General features: G+C 46.1%; 1 protein-coding gene across 7 annotated transcripts in view; it reads left to right on the forward strand.

The window, feature by feature from the left end:
- Positions 1–19,463, forward strand: part of TNIK (TRAF2 and NCK interacting kinase) — a 164,151-nt gene that overhangs the window by 66,950 nt on the left and 77,738 nt on the right. For all 7 annotated transcript variants that reach the window (XM_065674578.1, XM_065674583.1, XM_065674584.1 and 4 more), the window contains exon 3: positions 18,522–18,578. In XM_065674578.1, the coding sequence (XP_065530650.1) occupies positions 18,522–18,578 (57 nt within the window). The remainder of the gene's footprint in view (positions 1–18,521; positions 18,579–19,463) is intronic.

Below are 19,463 nucleotides of genomic sequence, written 5' to 3' on the forward strand. Positions count from 1 at the left end.
TGCCACTTGTTCATTTCTCATTGCCTATATTAGATATAATGTTGCTTTTCTGAATTATTCAGTTTTATTCTGCATGCTTTTAAGTGCTTTTAGTTTTAATTTATGTTTTGTCCCAATGCCACATTCAGAGAAGTATGGGTGGGGAAAGGAGAAATCCTCCTGTTAGTCCCATCCCTGCACCTAGGTTGAGGCAAAACCATGGGGTGAATGCCTTTGACCAAGTCCTCCAGCATCCTTACTGGGTGGATACTTGGTACTGGATGGATACCTTGCCATTCTTACCAGGACTGCAGTGGAAAATGAAATGGGGAAAAGTAGGATGTGAGAAAGAGGAAAATGGAAAGGATGAAAATAAAGGGGAGAGAGGAGGAAGGTGGTGAGGAGGCAGCGGGGGCTCGTGGGGCTTCGAAAGCTGGAGACAAGCAGCTGTCAGACAATGCTGCAGGAAGCCTGAACTTGTATTTTTAGGGATGCTTGGGTTTATACTTTACTGTAAATAATGGGTCTGGGGGAGGAGGATAGAAGTGACTGCTCTTCCTGCTGCCTGCTGCACTAGGCTTTGTTTCGCTTCTGTTTTCCTTCCTCCCAACCTCAGCATTTGCAGAATGAGCGGTGTTAGCATCCTCCTGCCCCAGCGCTCTGACACTTGTCCGCAGCACAGCGGAGTGTTTCCAGACGGCACATGAGCCAGGGAGCCAGCATGTACTGCATGGGGTGGGCGAGGACCCAACCTGTCTCCTCGAGGTCTAGTTTCAGACAGATGTTTAATAGCGATCAACTGAATCGGCAAAGTCTTGACACCCAGGAACAGGTTTGGTTTATGACAGAAAAATTTCCTTTACTTTTCTAGGTAAATGTTTGCATTTCAAGAGTCTCTCAGCCCAGAGCAGAAGAGCAGCAAGGGCTGGTTAATCCACTTTGTGTGAAATGGTTCAGGAAAACAGGGTGCTGGTGTTTGGAAGGACAGCTGTATTTCTGACCTGTTCACTAAGCTTTCTGAACGAGAAACTATTTCAGATTTCCTCAAAGTGATTTGAAACTGTCCAGGAGTTTCAGGAGAGACCAAAATCATCTTTTCTGTTGTCACATCGGGTGTTCTTTGCTTCTTCTCTCTGACTTTTTTCTCTTTAGCAGAACTGGAATACATCTACATTAAATCACAACATTGTTTGTTACTGGTACTTTTGTTAAGGCAGGTTTTAAGAGCACTTGTAAAAGACTCATTCCCAGTCAGCATGTAAGACAGGGACTACGAGGATGACTTTCATTTATCATCAGCATAAGCCTTCTCAGGAGGAACAGGACCATTGTTTTGGAGCACATGAGGAGGCTGCTACAGGTGGCATATCCTGAGCAGGTATAAGGAGCTTTTCCCAGTCTGCAAGGGCTGCTAAAATCTCTTGATCTTAGCAACTATCTTCCACCACCACGAAATCCACCTCGCTGTCAGCCTTTCTTGCAGGGGACAGCCTGGCTTGGCCATCAGGTCAGCTTGGTGGTGACTGATCTCTTCAGGTAACCGCATCTGCACCAAGGCAGTTTATCCCCTCAGTACTGCCATTTATCTTCGGGGTAGTTTTTATTTGATGAGTCCCATTTCTTTCTGCTCCAGCATATGGATGCTTTGAGAGCCCAAGGAGGCAAGGAAAGATATCACAACAGAAATTTTAGGGGGGGAAATAGGGACTAGATTTATTGAAATCTCTGGTTCTTCTTGATCTGAAAGGTGCTGGGAACAGCAGCCTTCAGGGAATATTTGAGCTCCTGTCTTTCAGAGCTGGGTAGGAGTTTGGAAATCTTGATGAAGGAAACAAAATGTGAAAAGCTTAAAAAAGGAAGAAACAAAAAGAGAGACTTGTAGCACAGGTACTAATCCAGCCCAGAGAGTCGTGTTTCAGAAGTTCTGATGGAGGCTCATTCTTTTGTCTGAAATTACTCATCTTCCTTCTTTGTTTAAAGCACTGCAGGCTTACAGCTTGTAGGCAGCGGTGACAAGTTGTGGCTTCTGCAGTCATCTCCCGTGCAGTTGCTGGTGCTGCTTGTGTTGCTGGTGACTTCAGTCTTGGTTTGCATCACCGATGTGAGCATTAACCACAATTATTCACTTGTAATTAAGTAGCCAGGATGGATTTGTAACGGTGTTGCGGGCTCTCTGGAGTGAGCTTGGTTGGAGGCTGCATCTAGCGAAGTTATGCTGGGCCAGCAAGCCTCCCCAGGTAAAAGGCAGGAGCAGGGAGCTACAAAGGAGGGCCTGAATTAGGGGAAATGTTTATACTAGGTGTGCTTTTTCCCAGCTAAAAGATTTGTCTCCACATTTTCATGTCTCATTTGTGAGGATTAATGTAAGCAAATTCTAAACCACCAAATAGTGGAAAGGGGGAGGTAGGAGGTCTCAACCAAGTGTTAGGGTGTGCTCACATTTATCTTGGAGGAGACTTTGAAAGCCGTTTTGTTTAGGGACATTGATGATGGTACCAAAAACATCTGCAGGTTAGGAGACCACTACCTCACCCATGCAGAAAGTAGCCTAAAACTTTGCAGTGGTCTTAATCTAATCTGTGCTGACCTGAGCTGTTTAGTATGAGGAATAGGTGTGAAAACCCAGTGCTCAGTAGGTAGACGGACCCTGCGTCCCATGTGCTTCCCATTTACTTTTACCTCCATTTCCATCAAGAGTCGCTTGGTTGAGAAGTCTTCCTCCTGGTATCTTGCCTCTTGAAGGTGATGACCTAAATGCGGACAAGTCGGGCACTGGGAACAAAAATGGTATTTCACATGCGTTGTCCAGTGTCTAATCCACTGTCTAATTTTTGCATGATTGACTGAATGACAAAGGGAATTCAGGGGTACCTGGGTCTTGTCTGCCCTGAACATGGGTTCTCTTTTGGAGCTGATGCTTGAATTGATACTTGAGTCTGACTCTATTTGAGCACAGCTCTGCAGTACTCTTAACATGACAGAAATCTGCCTGGTTTGGCTGTGCTGCACTTTGCATGTTAAAAGCATGTATTCCTATTGAGCATGGATTCATCTTTGTGATACAAAATAAGCCTTTCTTGGAGGAGCTGTTTTGTTCAAAGGGGTCTGCATGCTCTTTTGTGAGGTAAGGGGAGGAACATCTTTCATCTTTCACGAGGACCCAGGTTGTACAAGTGCACCCTGGAGAAGGGAAGAATGTCCCGATATAGAGGCACACCCAGAGGTTTATGTTCACAGCCTCCTGGTGCCTGTGCTGTAAACATCCTCTGCTTCTCACAGCACTGCTGCCGTCTGAGCAAATGCAGCCCTGGCATTTTATCCTGTTGGAGTCTCCCAGCTGCCTTTGCCTGCTCAGGAGTCTCTGTCTGAGGTTTATCTCTTGCAGCAGCCATAGCTGTGAGGAGCACCAGGACACACCATGTCTGCAGTGTTTCACCTCTTCAGCATCGTTACTCAAACAAACAAGCAAAAACAGGGAAAAGGGACAGGCACATCTTGTAGCCCCCTCTGGGAAACGTGGTGACCGTAGAAATTAAATCTCAGGATGATATTTTTGTGTCCTGCTAAGCTGCAACAGTGGGAGGAGTGAGAAGTACCAGGTGGTCTGACAAGTCAGATTTCTGAGCGCAAGAGGACAGGTTACATTTATGATGGTATTTATACAGAAAAACATATGTGTCGATGGCTGTGTTAATTTTATGGGCATTTTAATGCTGGTGTTAAAGGGTAACAGCACAGTTCAGATTTTGGTTGTTTTTAAGGGTGTGCTAGTCTGGTTACTGCTGAGATGGTGCTTTAATGCCTTAAGACCAAGGAGAGCATGTGGAAAATAATCTGCTGCCTTTGGTTTAGTGGTGGACTTGGGAGTACTAAGGTAGCAATTGGACTTGATCTTAAATGTCTTTTACAGCCTAAACTATTCTGTGATTCTGACAGGTAACATGCAGTGCACAGCAGTAGAACCTTCTGTCTGCAGAGGGCTTTATTGCAGGGATGTGGGGTGGTTCATCACTGCCTTGGGGTGCTGCTGTCTCCTGCCCTCCCTCTTTCCCTTGGTGGCCCAGGGACCACCATTTTGGTGAAGTGTACCCCTGCCTCCTGACTTCCCGTGGGGCAGAACAATAGTAAATGAACACCTTGGTTATCAGTTGGGTTGCGAGGAGGTAGCTCAGAGGAGGGGGGCTTTCCTTGGTCTCCATATGGCAGTGCTGCATTTGCTGTGGTAGACAATCTCCTGTCAATTCCTGAGCCCTCTCTACATCTCTGCCTGGGCTTGCTACTGCACACCATGGTGCAGAGCATGGGGTGAGTGGTGCAGCCCTCATATCTTCCTCAGCACCAGTGCCAGCACCAGCCGTCTCTGTTCATGTGGTGATGGTCAGGTGGAGGGTGAGGCCGTCGAGATTCATGCAGGGCAGCATTTGTGCTGCTGCTGTAAAGGATATGGAGAATTGGAGAGGAGAACCAGGTCCTCAGCAGTGGTTTGCTGATGGGTTGCAAGGTGGTTCCCACCTCTTTACATTTCTTGCAATTGGCTTAAGTTGATCCTGGGATTCCCTTGGATTTGGGAAAGGACCCTGGAAAGGAAACTAAGGTGCACTGGATTACCCCTCCCCAGGCCCCTGTCTGCCTCCAGCTCGATGATTCTGATCCCTTCCACCGGCAGGGGCCCTTGCTCGGTGGTTTCTTTGGAAATGCTGAAGACCAGTGGGTCCTTGTGTATAAAAGCGAGGGAGCCAAGCCTCCTTCGTTCAGCCAGCTCTGGCACCCTTGCTGCGCTCACTGGCTGTTTGCATTGAGGATTTTACTCTGACCCCTATCAGGTCCTGTGGGAAGATCCTTTCACTCTGTGAAAAGGCTTCTCTGATTAGCAAAAACTGCTTCCCTGTTTGCAGAGCCACCTCCTCCAATACTTAAGAGGGGTTTGGTCCTTTGCTCTCATAGGCAGCTTGTTTCCCCTCCAATGCCACCCAGAAATTAGGTGATAATAACTTCATTTTATCTTCTGCCCATCATATTTAAGCAAACATTCCCCTAATCTTCAATAAATACTGTCAGTTCGCAGTGTACCCTTAGGAAACAGTGCTCTCTGAGGCCAGCGCTGAAGCCTGCAGAAGCCTGAGTCATCGCGTAAAGAAGATCAGCTTTTAATTACAATTTCCAGTGCACACTTTAAGCAGTCTTGTGGAAATGCTGTGTAGGAGCATTTGCATTACAAATGTAAAGAATTTGTGCCTCGTTTTTTCAATTGTAAGTCTGCCAGGGAAACGCAAGCCCTCTGCTATAGAAAAAATAATTAAACATTTATAGAATGCTGTTGTTTGAAGGTGCAAATTGGGGCTCTAATGCAGAGTATGGCTGCATGAGAAACAACTTATATTGGCATATGTGTTTCTACGTTTAGGCGAGGCTTTGGAGGCTCTTTTGCAGTATAGGATAGAACATTGCACCATCTTTATGGAGTAGCTGTGGTATCATTTTACCCCTCTTACTGGGGGACAAAGTTGAGTGAAGAGCTTTGTCTGTTGCCCAAGGTCAAGTGCAGTTAGTGGAGATGCAGGAATAGCACCCAGCTGCTCAGCTTGGCCTTGGCCCTGCTTCCCAGAAAATCAGCCCATGCCACGCATCACCTGTAACATCTCAGCAGCTTTTAATGCTTAGCCAGCCATGATCCTGCTGGGAAAGGGTTAAAAGCCTGCAGTGGCGCCGGAGGGGTGGCATGTTGTCCTGGCTGTAGGGGATGGGGAGAGTGGGTGGCCTGAGCTGCCTTTAGGTTGGAGCAGGAAGCAGCTGGTTCAGAGGGATGCTTATAAAGCAGTATCTTACCATTTTCTTTCTCTTAGTACAGCTGAAATTGCAGGTTCGTGGTGTGATTTGATGCAGTGCCTGGCCTTGGTTACTTCCTGATGTGCCTGCAGCATGGCAGAGTCTGTGTGGATTAGCTGTGGATGAGGCTTCATGCCGAGCCTTTCAGATTTCCACTAAGATCTTTATCCAGTGGAATAAAAGGCCATCACCCCCTGCCCATATGTGTTCTCCTTGCAAAGCTGCAGGCAGCCTCCGTGAGCTGCCCACGTTCCGGCAGGCACCCTGCTGCAGGCAGCTTTTTGGGCTGCTTTGAGAGCTTTTTTGTCTGCTTTGTTTCACTTTGTAAATAACAGTGAGTAAAATCCATAGCCTTCAGACGGTTCCTTTAAACTGTACAGCATCGATTTGTGTCTATACATGTTATTGCTCTGTAAATAGGAGACTTAATGGCTCGATAGCCCTCCTGCATTGATAACCACATCAGGTAGTGGTTCCAGTGGCTGGAGTCCCTTAATTACCAAATAGTGATGTGCTGTGATGGTGCTGGGCTTGTCCCTTGTGTCCCCAGGTGCCAAAAGCAGTAGGGATACTTGGTCCTTTCTGCCCTCTTCCTCCTCATTCCTGAGCTGTATTGTTCCTGTGCAGTCCTTGGTACTGGCTTAACCTTCCCCTGCTAATCCCAAATCCTCCTCTCCTCCCTGCTTTCAAATCTCTGTCCGTAGCCCCCCCTCAGCTGTGCTGCCTGCTGTGAGGCTGAATGTGCAGGGCTTGGGCGTGTCTTTTGTTTTGTAGGGTCTTTTAGGGCTCCCTATTTCCTAGAGGAGCCCTTGGACCCGGCTTTCTCTTATTTTGCAGGTAAATAAGGACTGCTGAGCACTGGGTGTCCCAGGAGGAGGGTACTCTGCCATAAAGGGCAGCATAACATTGCTGTTGAGTGCAGTGGAGTCCACTTTGCAGGTCTGTCAGGAAAGGCAGTGATCTGGCTGCCTTACTTCTTAATAGAAGCTTTGTCTAGGCAGTACAAGGGTGGGAAGTTCCTGCTTCAGAGAGGAGGCTTGAAGTTGAGAAGATATAAAAGCAAAGTGGTTTTATTTGCTGATCAGCTCTGTTGATCCTAACCTGCCAGGCTGACTTAGAAAGGTGAGCCACAGTGAGGATGTTTGGCAGCAGAGTCAGAAATCCCATGTTTATCCCAGACAGTAGTGAATGCACGTATGACATGTAAAGCAAACATCAGGGTAAAGGGTCTAAGTGTCACTTCGTGGGCTCCCTTTTCCAGTAAGTGTTTCTAAAACATTGCTATCTAGTGCCTGACTTGTTTAAAGCAGCAATGTGAAATCTTGATGTAGCCCTGTACAGATGAATTAGGATGTATATCACATAGTATTGCTCTAGGCACAGCTGGGTCTTCTAAATCAGTAGAACATAGGCACTGCAAAACATTTATTGACTACTGACGGTAAGTGACTTGGAGTAGGATAGGATGGACAGTAAGTTGTCAGGGGTGCTCAGGGCAGACAAAAACCCTGGAGTCACCTCTGGATAAAAGAGTGTGATGCCCATCTGCCTTTAAGTATGTGAGGTCTAAAATTGATATTTGAGCTGACACAGAAACGTGCAACACAGGATCTGCAGTATCTTGAATTACAAAGTCATTTGGCTTAGGGGAGCACCTCAGTCCTCAATAGCACTAGATCTGGGGTTACTTACGCCATTTTTACCTTTATTTTCTTAATGCTAAGACACCTAAGTCACATCCTAAGCCCCATGAATGTAAGTGCCTTTATCAGCTTGCACTTGTTATTTCTACCACTCTGGGACAGGAACTTGGAGTCTTGCTTATGATTGATGACTGTGTGAAGCCTGAATGTATGAATTAACTCAGATGCCAGACAGTGTTGTGACATGGTCAGGAATCAAGTACGGCTCTAATTGTTAGCAGGACTGGAGAGGATCAAAGAGTGAGGCAGTGCAATTGTTGTAAGGATGACTTGCTTAGAAATGGGTTCAAGGTAACTGGATACATGTCCTGGCAGATTCAGCCATTGCTGGCAATAGGACTGGACCTCAGAAGTTCAGCCTGAATTCCTCTTGGATTTGAGGCATTAGGGTTGGTGCAGAAATCTGGTGGGTTTGTGTTCAGGCTCCTTCCTGCAAGCCGAGAGACATGGGGCAGGTGGAGGTGAAAAAGGTGAGAGCTCCATTTGACTGTCCTGATAACAACTGCGGAAGTGTCTGGTTATCAAATTTGGAGAGATCCAGTGCTGGACCCTACCTGCCCATCCTGGGCCATCATGTCTGCAGAGAAGCATAGGGCCATGGAGGGGATATGGAGCAGCATTCACAGCTGTACCATGCTGTGAGCTGAGATGAAAGAAATACGGCCTGCAGTTACATGGAGAGACACAGAAGGGGGAAAACTTGGGCTGGGAAAGCAGTCTGGGCTACTCAGTCAGGTTGAGTAGTTCACCTGGACATGGACACAGCTGTTTTATGCCATTGGTAATTCAGTGGAATGCAATGGAAATCCTTTGTGAAAAACCATCAACAGCCATAGAGTTAAGTTTCCTGGTTTATATGGTACATGGTCAAGAAATCACAGGGAACAGCTTTGGACTTACCTCCATCTCAGTTTTACCTATACAGGGACAAAACAACCCCAAAACAAATTAAAACCCTGTCATCTCTGTGTTACCTGGCTCCCCATGGCTGTCCCCTGCCACCAGTGCTCTCCGTCCCAGCTGCCAGAGAGGATTCTGAGCACTCAAATTCGCAGGAGATGGTTCTCCCTGTTTGTTGGTTGAACAACCACCTTGCACTTTACATGCCACCTCCAAAATTGGATCTTGCTACTATGAAGCTAGAGCAGGAGTCAAGCAGATGGCACTGAAGAGGTGTTTCAAGAAACTACATTTCCATCAGCATGTGCAGTTGTTTTTTCTGCAAGGGCCATTTTTATTACTCGGCTGCAGTTTGCAAGGCAGTTACTGATTTGGGGCATGGATTAAATAGCAGGTGAAACTTCACGTGTTGAAATGCACCTGGTTTATGCATGGCACAGATAAATGGGGTACCAAAAACCAGAGGAGACTGAGGAGTACCTGCATCTGTTTGGTGTTCTGGGATGAATTACCATGGGAGGCAGCAGCACACACTTGCAGGGATTAAGCCCTGTCTGCTCTGCATCAGGGAGCATGTTAGGAGCAATCTGTTTTGAAGGGCCATTTTTAATACAACACAGAAGCAGCAGCAGCCCTGCCAAAGCACAGTGCAAGGTAGAGACCTTGCTGGTGCCCCTGAGCTCTGGACACAGTGGCTTGTTCTCATCCTGAAGCATACAGTCTGAGGTCGTGAGCAGTCCTGGGGATTACAGGGAAGGGTTTAGAGAGCTCCCTGTTGCCCTGATTCATCTGTTCTGTATCCCACACAGAGACAGTTTCACCTATGGTGAGAGCTGATGACCTGAAGCTGGTAGGCTTATCCTGGAGTTTGGGTTTGAACATCGAAACCAGTGTGGCTGTGGCTGCAATAAAGCTAAGGTGCCCTGGGACCATGCAGAAATAGTTGGCTGTAGGGCAAACTGGGTTGCATACAGCAAAAACGTAAGGAAGTCAGGGTCTGCGTGGTGCTTGCAGATGCAAAAGCTACCTGCTGCAGTCCAGACCTGAGTAGTTTGTGATGGTCCAGTGCCACATGTCAACCAGAAGGGGTCTGGAGAAAGGTGTCACATGGTGAGATATCCTGGCTCATCAGAGGAGTCTGCGTCCTTCTTCAGCCATGCTCAAGAGCCAAGTCCTTTAGAAGACTGAGCAGCACTGTTCCCTGCACAGCTCTGCTTCCCACTGGAAGGAGCAACGTGGTGCTGCTATCAGAGACGTGGCCTGTGTGAAAGGGTGCCTTGTGGGTCTCTGAAACAGCGATGTAATTTTAGTTATGAATACTGCAGTGTTGAATAGGCAGTGGTGTGAAACAGAAGCACAGTGGGGGTGTTAAAGGGTGGTAATAACATGGCTGTCATGAACTAATGTTATTGGGAACAGGCTGTACTGCCTTCTTTTAGCTGCAAAAATGTGCACTGACAGGGAGGCTGAGGGCAAATGGGCTGTGCAGGAGGGGAAGGAGCACCCTTGGGGACCAGATGCTGCCCTCCCTGCCCTGAGGGGCTGCAGGTGATGGGCTGCTCCCCTTGGCAGACCTGCCGTGATGGACCTGTGTGGGCTGGAGCAAAGAGCAAAGCTTGCAGAGGGCCTGGGAAGGTTCCAAGGAGTCCAGCAGTAACCAGCATCATCATTCTGCTTCTCCATCCCAGTGGTCCTCTTTTGAATCCTGCTGCTTTCAGTGTGGGACCAGCTCTGGGAATATTTTCCTAAGGCACTGTTCCTTCTCTTTTTTTATACATTGCTCTTTGTCAGGAACATCTCTCCTTATTCATTTGGTGCTTCACGTTTCTTTAAACCCACTTTTAGTGTGTTTGCTGTCTGTTCTTGATCTCAGTCTCTGTCTGCTCCATGTTGTTATGCTCAGTCCACTCGTCTTCCAGCCTAGACCTTCTTTTGTTGAGTTTTGACCTCCTTTTAGGAGAGCAATGTTGGTTCCTGTGTCCTGGGAAAGACCTGCTGGATGCAGAAGCATCTTGAAATCTGGTGTGCCACAAGGTTTCCTGTGACTGTAAAGTGTAGCTCTTCAAAACCCACAGCTTCAAACGCTTCTGGACAAAATCTGTGCACAATTCTTTGTGTGAGTGTGAAGCAGATCCACAACCAGTTGTTTGGTGGTAAATGGTGGCAATGCCATAGAGAGGGGGAAGCACTTTCTAACCAGTGGTTTTCCCTGGATGGGAATTAGAAGTGGTGCAAACCACATCTAGAGGATCTCTATACAGAAACTTCTTGAAGGATTTGGGATTTCTGATGCTGTTTTAGGACTTCTTACACTGATGCTTTTATACATGGAAGAAGGAAACCTCTCAGTTCTTCCTGAGCTGGAGAAGGGCTGGTGTCTTCAGCCTTCTTTGAACTGCAGGAGGGATAGGGAATGCATAAATGCAAGCATTGGTGTGGTGGATGTGTGTCCCTTTTATATATAAGGGAATATAAGATTATAGTCTTGGTCACCTATATGCTATAGTGCATGTTATTTCTGGAGATGAATAATATGCTAATTTAACAATTTAGTTTGTTAATCTAATAATCCTGCCTTCTTTACGCAATGTCAGACCTGTTGGGGAGCTGCAGTAGTGGAATTGAAGCTATTCCAGCTGCACAGCCCTGATCAGAGCTTGGATTGATACAGAGGATTAGAAATACTTCAGTCCAAAGGTCAGCTTTGTTCAGTCAACACAGAGCATTAGCTTGGCCCTGTGCAATTAGAGACGTCTGTGCTGGGAGAGGATTTATGTCTTTCTGAGGGGAAGCTCTGGTTGTTAATCCAAACTGAAGTATTAATAAAAATTCCCAGCTGAGGAGATCTGGGGTGGAAAAAAAATCCACATTATTTTTGTTTCTCTTAGAGGTTTTTTTAATATTTTCCAGGATTTTACAATTTAAAATGCCGGAAAAGATGACAAATGTAAGGGAGGATCAGCTATGAATGAAGTTTGTGCTTGCCCTCTCAGTGAAAGTCTTCTGCTCTCCATAAGCAGCCCAAGGGGTGGCAGCAGGTTGGCCAGAGATAAAGAGCACTGCCTTGAGCAAGCAACCAGCTTTCTGCAGGAAAGCTCAGAAGGACAGAGGAGTAACTCTGGAAGCATCACCTGGCCAGCAAATGAGATGATGAGCATTGGATACACCTTTTTATCTGTTTCATAGATTTTTCCATTTCTGATGTCAAAGCATTGGCATTTCAGGCATGTTGTGTATATGAGAGGATGTTGTTTGCAGAGTGTGGTGAAGCCTGGGAGGACAGAGGGTGTTTTAGGTAGCTCTGTAAGCAGGTGAAGTTTGCTCCGAGTAGAAGGGAACTGCATCAAGTCAGTCATGCCTTTTAGTGTCTTGGAGGAGTGGGGTTGCTCTGAAACTCTCACAAAGCTATTCGTGAACCCAAGAAAACATGGAGAGGTGGAAATGTGTGCTGTAGAGGGAAACACACTGCTGTCATGGTCATGCCGTTTCTCTCAAAAGGGTAACACACGCTCCCACTGCAAAGGGCAGGGGTTTTACTGCAATGTTTGGCTGATCCTGCCCCTCTACTCTGCTCTTGTGAGACCTCACCTGGAGTATTGTGTGCAGTTCTGGTGTCCTCAACATAAAAAGGACATGGAACTGCTGGAACAAGTCCAGAGGAGGGCCACGAGGATGATCAGGGGACTGAAGCACCTCCCGTATGAAGACAGGCTGAGGAAGTTGGGGCTGTTCAGCCTGGAGAAGAGAAGGCTGCATGGGGACCTAATAGCAGCCTTCCAGTATCTGAAGGGGGCCTATAGGGATGCTGGGGAGGGACTCTTTGTCAGGGACTGTAGTGACAGGACAAGGGGTAACGGGTTAAAACTTAAACAGGGGAAGTTTAGATTGGGTATAAGGAGGAAATTCTTTCCTGTTAGGGTGGTGAGGCACTGGAATGGGTTGCCCAGGGAGGTTGTGAGTGCTCCATCCCTGGCGGTGTTCAAGGCCAGATCGAACAGAGCCTTGGGTGACATGGTTTAGTGTGAGGTGTCCCTGCCCATGGCAGGGGGGTTGGAACTAGATGATCTTGAGGTCCTTTCCAACCCTAACTATTCTATGATTCTATGAAAGGCAGTGAGATTGGGCCGAGTCCCTGGCCCAAGTGAGGACCTGGCCCCTAGTCTGCAGGATTGTCACAAGTCCCTGCTGGCTTGAAATCCGCCTGCTAGTGGCTGGGGTTAAGCGTAGCAGGAGCAGTAAGTTTTGGCTCATGATCGCTCTGTTTTAATCAAACAGATATTTTACTTTCTGTTAAAATAAACATTTTTCCCATCCTGTTATATGACTCACTTTTTCTTATGCTGACCTGATATTTGGAGTATCTTGATGTTTTAATTACCTTCTCAGAGGCATGGATTAATTTCAGATGTTTGAAGAGATGTGTAAACTAAGTGCAAAGCTGGAGTACGTCATTTATAAAACAGCTTCTTTTGAAGCTTCTTTTCACACCAGGATAAGCTATTTTTCCCCCCATCAATAAGTATTTTAGTCCCTTAAACTAGTTGGGGGGGATGTTTGCACCCTGAAGATTGTTTTTAGTGGAAATGAATTTCAGAAACATGCCTATATTTGGTAAAAGCTGAGAACAAATCACACCAGGTGCTATAAAATGGTCTAATTTACTGCAGGGTGGCAGTTTAGATGCACAGTCTCTGTTGGAAGGCAAAGTTCCTTCTCCCAGGAGAAATTGGATGCAGTTTTCAGTGCAGTGATAAAGTGCCTTCATGCTAAAAATCTTGGACTGAGTCCCTGACTTGCCTTGAACAGCAGAAAAACAAAGAACTGACAGGACCTGGACCAGAGACCTGCATGAAGTTCTGGCCTATTCCAGGGGAGCTCTGCTGCAGAAGGTCTTGGATGCAGAAACAGTCTGGAGGAGATGAGACTCATGAGTGAATACCTTGATGGTGCATCTGCAGAAGTATGGCTTGGCAAAGAGTTTGTCATAGCAAGCACATATAAAAAATGATACATTAACACAGAAAAATGAACTGGTGACTTCTCACCTGGCAAAATCTCGTGTGTTCCATGCCGTTCCTATTGTAGGAAGATGACGTGTGTTGATGGTGTCGAGGATGTGCTGTCTGATGTCACAGTTTAGAAGCACAGTTTAGGAGCTGGCCAGTAGAAGGGGCAGTTGTTGGGTTGCTGGCATCAGCTTTATATTTTAACTGCAACAAAAATGTAATGGAATAAAATTAGTTGGCAGGCTTCTGTCCTGCCCAAGTGGTAATATTTGGACTTTTATGAGACATTTTGTTATTTGTCTCAGTGTACAGGCGTTTCTGTATGGAACGGGCTGTTCCTTGGGTTATATTTCTCAGCAATGAAATTTCTCAGCATTGTGGTCTGGTCCCAGCAAGGCTGTTGGTCTTGAAATTTCTGCAGTGCCTTGCAAGAGCACGTCACTTGTTTTAACACTTTCATGTTACATGACTAAGGGCATTGCAAAAATGGCTGGATCACAAGTGTTTTGCTTTAAAGTATCAGACATGCAACAGGTTTACTCCTCTAAATGCCGGCTATGGACATTATGTATGTATGGGGGCTTGGAGGCTCGTTGCCCTGGCTGGGTGGTTCAGGAGACGATGCTCAGCCCAGCAGAAGGAAGCGGGAGCTCTGCCTTTCTCAAAAGAGTGACAGTTCTGGCTATGTGCCACTGTTTGCAGCAGGTGGTGGGTCATGTATTTTGTTGAAATAGGAGGAGACAGCAGAGGTTAATATGGTGGGATACATTTCTGGGTACAGAAATTGCAGTGTTTGCTTAAAGGTGAAATCCATGCTTTTACAAGCAAACTTTTAAAAAGCAACAATCAATCACCTTTCTTTCTTTGAAATGTGGGCTCGAATTTTGGGCCAGGATATGCAGGTTTTATATACAAAGGCTGATATTGAGGCCCTGGTTTATTTATTTAGTAAATAACATGCCTGAATGTATCAGCTGATATTTAAAAGTGTTTAGCAATTTTCCCGTTATGTGCCAGTCCATTACACTTTATGGAGCGTGAGGACCACAACTTTTGAAGAAAAAGACTTGTGGTGTCTGCTTCATTTGCAGAAATTAGTCTTAATACTTAACATTATCAGGTTAGTGATAGCTGATGTAACAGTTTGAGAGTAATTAGGAGCATGAATTTATGCTCAGATGGATGTTTAATTAAAAACTGTGTCAGCTTTGAAGCTCAAGCTTGCATAATCTTGAGGCTGAAATGTGGGTTTATACCCAAGTGAACCTTGGCAGCAAATCTGGAGAGAGGAAAAAAAATGATTTAGTAGCCCTGTTTTCCTCCTGTTTGTTTTACACCATTACAGCCATCATGGTGTCTGTAACCATGCTGAATTTATGAAGATGAAGCAGATCAAGCAGTTCAGCCAGAACAGCACGTAGCCAGAACCTGCTTTAGGGAAAGGAGCAGGTAGATGTTGGAAGATGCCTGTGTATTTGAGACCTCCAGGAGCTTCACTCCAGGTGATGCTGGCAGTGGCCCTTCAAACTTTGCAGTGCTTACTGTGAACAGTGAACATGGGGTGGTGAAAGTGCTGCCCTGTGTCTAGCGGAGAGAGAAAGGTGGGTAAAACATGCTTGTGTCCAAAGCAAGGGTGAAGCCATGCAGGCGTTTGAGCCCTGAGGCAGGATGGGGCTGGTGGTGGGATGGTGGTGTTTTGTGGCAGGTTGGGCTTTGGGAGGATGCCAGTCCTCTTGCATATCTCGCTCTCATATACAAGCGGCTGGAAGCAGCTCACCCACCACCACAAGCGGAAGAATTCAACAGAGACAAAGGCGGCGAGAAGACATAATGTTACAGATTGCTAAAGAGCAGATCAGCTCATTTTCTGCAGGCAGACAGGGGGCAAGACAAGGAGGCGAGGAGGGTGCAGGGAGCAAGGATGGCTGCAATGATTGCTGCTCCCCTCCATCTCCCTTCTCTCTTGTCACTGAAAATGGTGGTGGCTGGCTGGTCTGAAGGCTCCGAAGTGACTGCCTGACCCTGGAAGGGTCCCATCCTCCTGAAGGCTTTGCCTAGGGGCAGCTGCATCCTCTCCAGCATTTCCAGGGTAAGCCCCCAAGCTCCAGACTCCAGTGAAGGCATCTGCAGTTTTGACCCACATTTATGCTGGGGGAACAGAGGCAACCCAGGTGCAGGAGTTGGGCTCAGTCATTGTGTGGTTTTCTAGTGGAGGCTTCTGCTGATAGTTTAAAGGGAAAAAGCAACAAGTTTTGATGGGTGGAGGACATACAGGAGATAAAAGCATTGCAACAGGGGCTTTATGGTACTTTTCTTGGTCTTGATACCCCAGTCCGCATTTGTAGCTTCCTTACAGCAGTGCCTTATTCACACTGGACAGTGTAGCACTTGCCACTCATTAATTAGCAATTTCAGCTTGCCTTGGTTGGCTTGGGCAGAAATGGCTCCACTGCCTAGTCCAGCTGGATACTTTGAGAGACAGCAGGGACACAGATGCTTCTGGTCTTGCTTCCAACCTTTGGGCACAGGCACTTGCTTCTGCATGACCAGCATGCAGGAGGTGGTTGGAGGCTGATGCTGTTGAAAGGGTTTATTGCTGCATCGCATCTATCACTTTCAGTTCTTAGTATTTCTCCTGCAAAACCAGGAATGTCTACGGTAGGGTGAAAATCAACTGGCTTTTCTCAGCTATGTACGATGGTTTCACTGCAAATACCGGTTTTGAGCACTAAGTTACATTGAATTAAAAAGGACAGCTAACTGATGCGGAGATGCCTGGTTTCCCTGGACAGAGGTGGAAATCTGCCAGGATGAAGCTCAGCAATGCATTGCTGTGAAAATCTGTACAAAAAAGCGTATCTTTGTTAAAAGATCCTAGGCTAAATATTTATTGGTTAAACTTCACCAGATTTTTGCATGACTAAGTGTCCCTCATGGCTTACATTAACATATCTATCAAAGCAGTTTGTTTTGTTTTGGTAAATGCTTACACAATATGAAGTTCTTACCTTCATCTGTAGATATCTGGGAGGTGTATGAGGTGGTGGCACATCACTAGGAGAAGGATGTTGTGGGCATGTAGAGCTTTTCTCCTTGGCCAGTACTGGAGGTAGGCAGCAGCACTCTGCAGCAAGGCTAAGGCATATCCTTGAAAGGCAAAATGAGGTGGTGAACATCAGATGAAGGCAGGTATAACTAGTCAAATACATGGCTTGAAATGCCCCAGCTTGCTTCCCCATTTGCCTCCTCTATTCCATGGAAGATGCTGTGTGTTGTGGTTGTGTCCGAGCATATCCCCTGCTGATGTACTCTTGGCTTTAACTAAAGAGTTGGGACATGTGGGCGCTTCCTGACCAAGCAAACAAGGATGAATTTATGAAGGGGAGGATTTGTTTTTGCAGATCGCGCAGTGTAAATAGCTGGTGCCTAGAGGTGCACCCCTCGTTCCCGGTGGCCTCATCCAGGCGATGCTTCAGCCGCAGCCGAGCACTGCAGGGCTGCACTTTGGTTTTGTTATGTTTTTATGTAGCACTTTTTAAAGTAAAGCTCTTTTTCTGCTGTTAGATTGTGCAGTTGCTCCGGACATATAAATTGTGTGAATAAACAAGCAAGGAGCCCTGGTTGGTGAATATGCTTCCCGATAAAGCCATAAATTTGGAGGATGCTGCTTCACCCTGCAACCACAGCGTGGGTTTGCTCCTCAGTGCCATGCCTGGAAACACAAGGGGCCAGGGAGAGGTCCCTGCGTCTGGGAGTTTGGGGTTCTTGCTGGAGGTGAGGTGATGTGAAAGACCATCTGCAGCCTGCTCATCGACAAGCACAATGGTGGAAAGGGTTTCAATTTAGGGAAGAGCTCATATTTTTCCCACTTTCTGCTATGCTGCAGTTTGACTCCGGTCCACCCCTGCTCCTCATTGTGTCCTTGGTGCATTAATTACCAATGCTGCAGGGCAGGAGCTGCCATTCCTCTGTGTCCTCTATGCTGTATCTCATGTGATAAGGCCTTGGGCTGCTCCTGTAGTAAGAAGTGACTGGGAAATAGGTATGCTTCCCTTTGCCTCCCACTTCTTCTGCTGTAATCAATGTTCACTGGTTTTCCTAGAGAAATCATCTTCTTTTCCTCTGACTCTGTCCTTTTTGTAAGCAGAGCACGTGCCCTGCACAAATGGAGGAAGGGGGGGAGTGATTTGATATAAGCAATTTTGATATGATGTTGGGTAACCTGTTTCTTTGGAAAGGAGGAAAGGGTGGGAATTGGCTTGCTTGGTAGCAGTTTTGTTGGTTTTAACACCCCATCAACAGTTTGGGCTCTTTCATCATTTTCCCCATCATTTCCAGGCCTTTTTCCATTAGGATTGATAATAGTTGATCACTATGCAACAAGCAGTTCATTGCAGTGACTTGCTCATTTTTTGGGTGCCGAAAACCGAGGAGGCCGTATGTGCTTCTCTTTCCATGCCGGCTCTTGAGCATCTTCTCTAGATGCATGCTCCCTGCTTGTGCCAGCACTGAAGATGGAGTCCCTTCCACAGCCAAGAAGTAAATCTGGTTTTAAAAACCTCTCTAGCTTGCTAACCAAGGCTTTTGTACAATAACTAAATCTGTGGACAGAGTGTATAATGGTGCTCTGAAGGCTAGGATCCCTGTGGGTCCAAGGTCTGAGAGAGCTGGAGCTCACACATAAGGGGCCTGGAGCCAGTGCCATGTGGGTACCCCAGGCAGCACATTTCCATCATCACAGCTCCAGCAGACCACTTTCAGCCGAGTCATGCTCTGTGCTCAGGAGAACCCCACAGCTGCTTTTGTTTGTTTGTGGTTTTGCTTTTTTTGGAGGTTTTTTGGTTTTATTGTTTTGCATGGCTGAGCATTAAAGGATATTTCCAGCACTTGTTTGCCAGGAAAATACAGCATTGAAGGCCCTTTGCTAATTAGTTGTAATGGCAGGAGGGAATCACTTTCCCATCATGGCTGCTGTGAAGATGCTCTTGAAAAAGAAAACCCCAAAGTGCAGATGCTGCCAGGACCAGGAGATTGTTTAAGGATATTGTTCACTGTCAGTAAAACATTGCCAACAAGCAAAAACAAACTTCTCCTTTTTCTTTTGCAGGGTCGTCATGTTAAAACAGGCCAGCTTGCTGCTATTAAGGTTATGGACGTCACCGGGGTAATGTATCCTCTTGCATCCTTAAATCATAGAAAAGAGGGGAAAGGGGATGGGGTTGTGATAATGTGGGTGTTGGTGGAAGGTTTGTGTTCCTGGGATGCAAATCCCCTGGGCCTTAGTGTGAAATGTGCCATTAAGAGGTTTTGGTTTTAGTAAATGTGCGAGAGAAAAATAAATCTGGAAGAGTTTGGAAGATTAAGTAATTTTATGCTGAAACAAAGCAGCATCGAGTTCCAGCAGTGGCTCTTTTGAATGTGTCAGTAAAATCTGAAGAAAATCGTAGGAGCAGGATCATGTATTCATAACACATTTCAGTTTCTTCAAATCCGTGTTTTTCACTGGAAAGCTTTTGTTCACCAAAATTACATGCAGGTATTGTTATGAATAACTTTACCAGGCAAGTTAAATTACCCCTATGCATCCTACTGATAAAGAGGAAAAAATACACTACTCTGGTCTCAGAAATGTGGCTCTTTTAAAACTTGTTTCAGAATAAGGCAACCAAGATTTTACAAGTTACTAAATGTGTAACAGGATTTAGAGGAAAGAATAGTTCCACCATTTCCCAGTGGCCACAAAACAAAACCAAAAAAAGAGTGGAATTGCTATGATCCCTAAAACCTAAACAGATGCGTGTAAGAGGGTGACATGAAAGCGCTTTTTCATGCATAATTGTAAGTGCAGTATTATACATCCCAAAGTTCCTGCCTACATAAATGATGCCATTAAAATCTGGGAGAAAATGTGTTTTGTTATGTGGGGTTTTTCTTTCTTTGTTCTTTTGCGGTTTTGATTTTTTTTTAGTGGAATAAGCCATTTCAAAATTTAGGGCTCAATCACATCTACCCACTTTATTTTTCCCAATTAATGATATTTTTTAATTGG

Source organism: Lathamus discolor, chromosome 3, assembly GCF_037157495.1.
Source record: "Lathamus discolor isolate bLatDis1 chromosome 3, bLatDis1.hap1, whole genome shotgun sequence".
Taxonomy (NCBI): domain Eukaryota; kingdom Metazoa; phylum Chordata; class Aves; order Psittaciformes; family Psittacidae; genus Lathamus; species Lathamus discolor.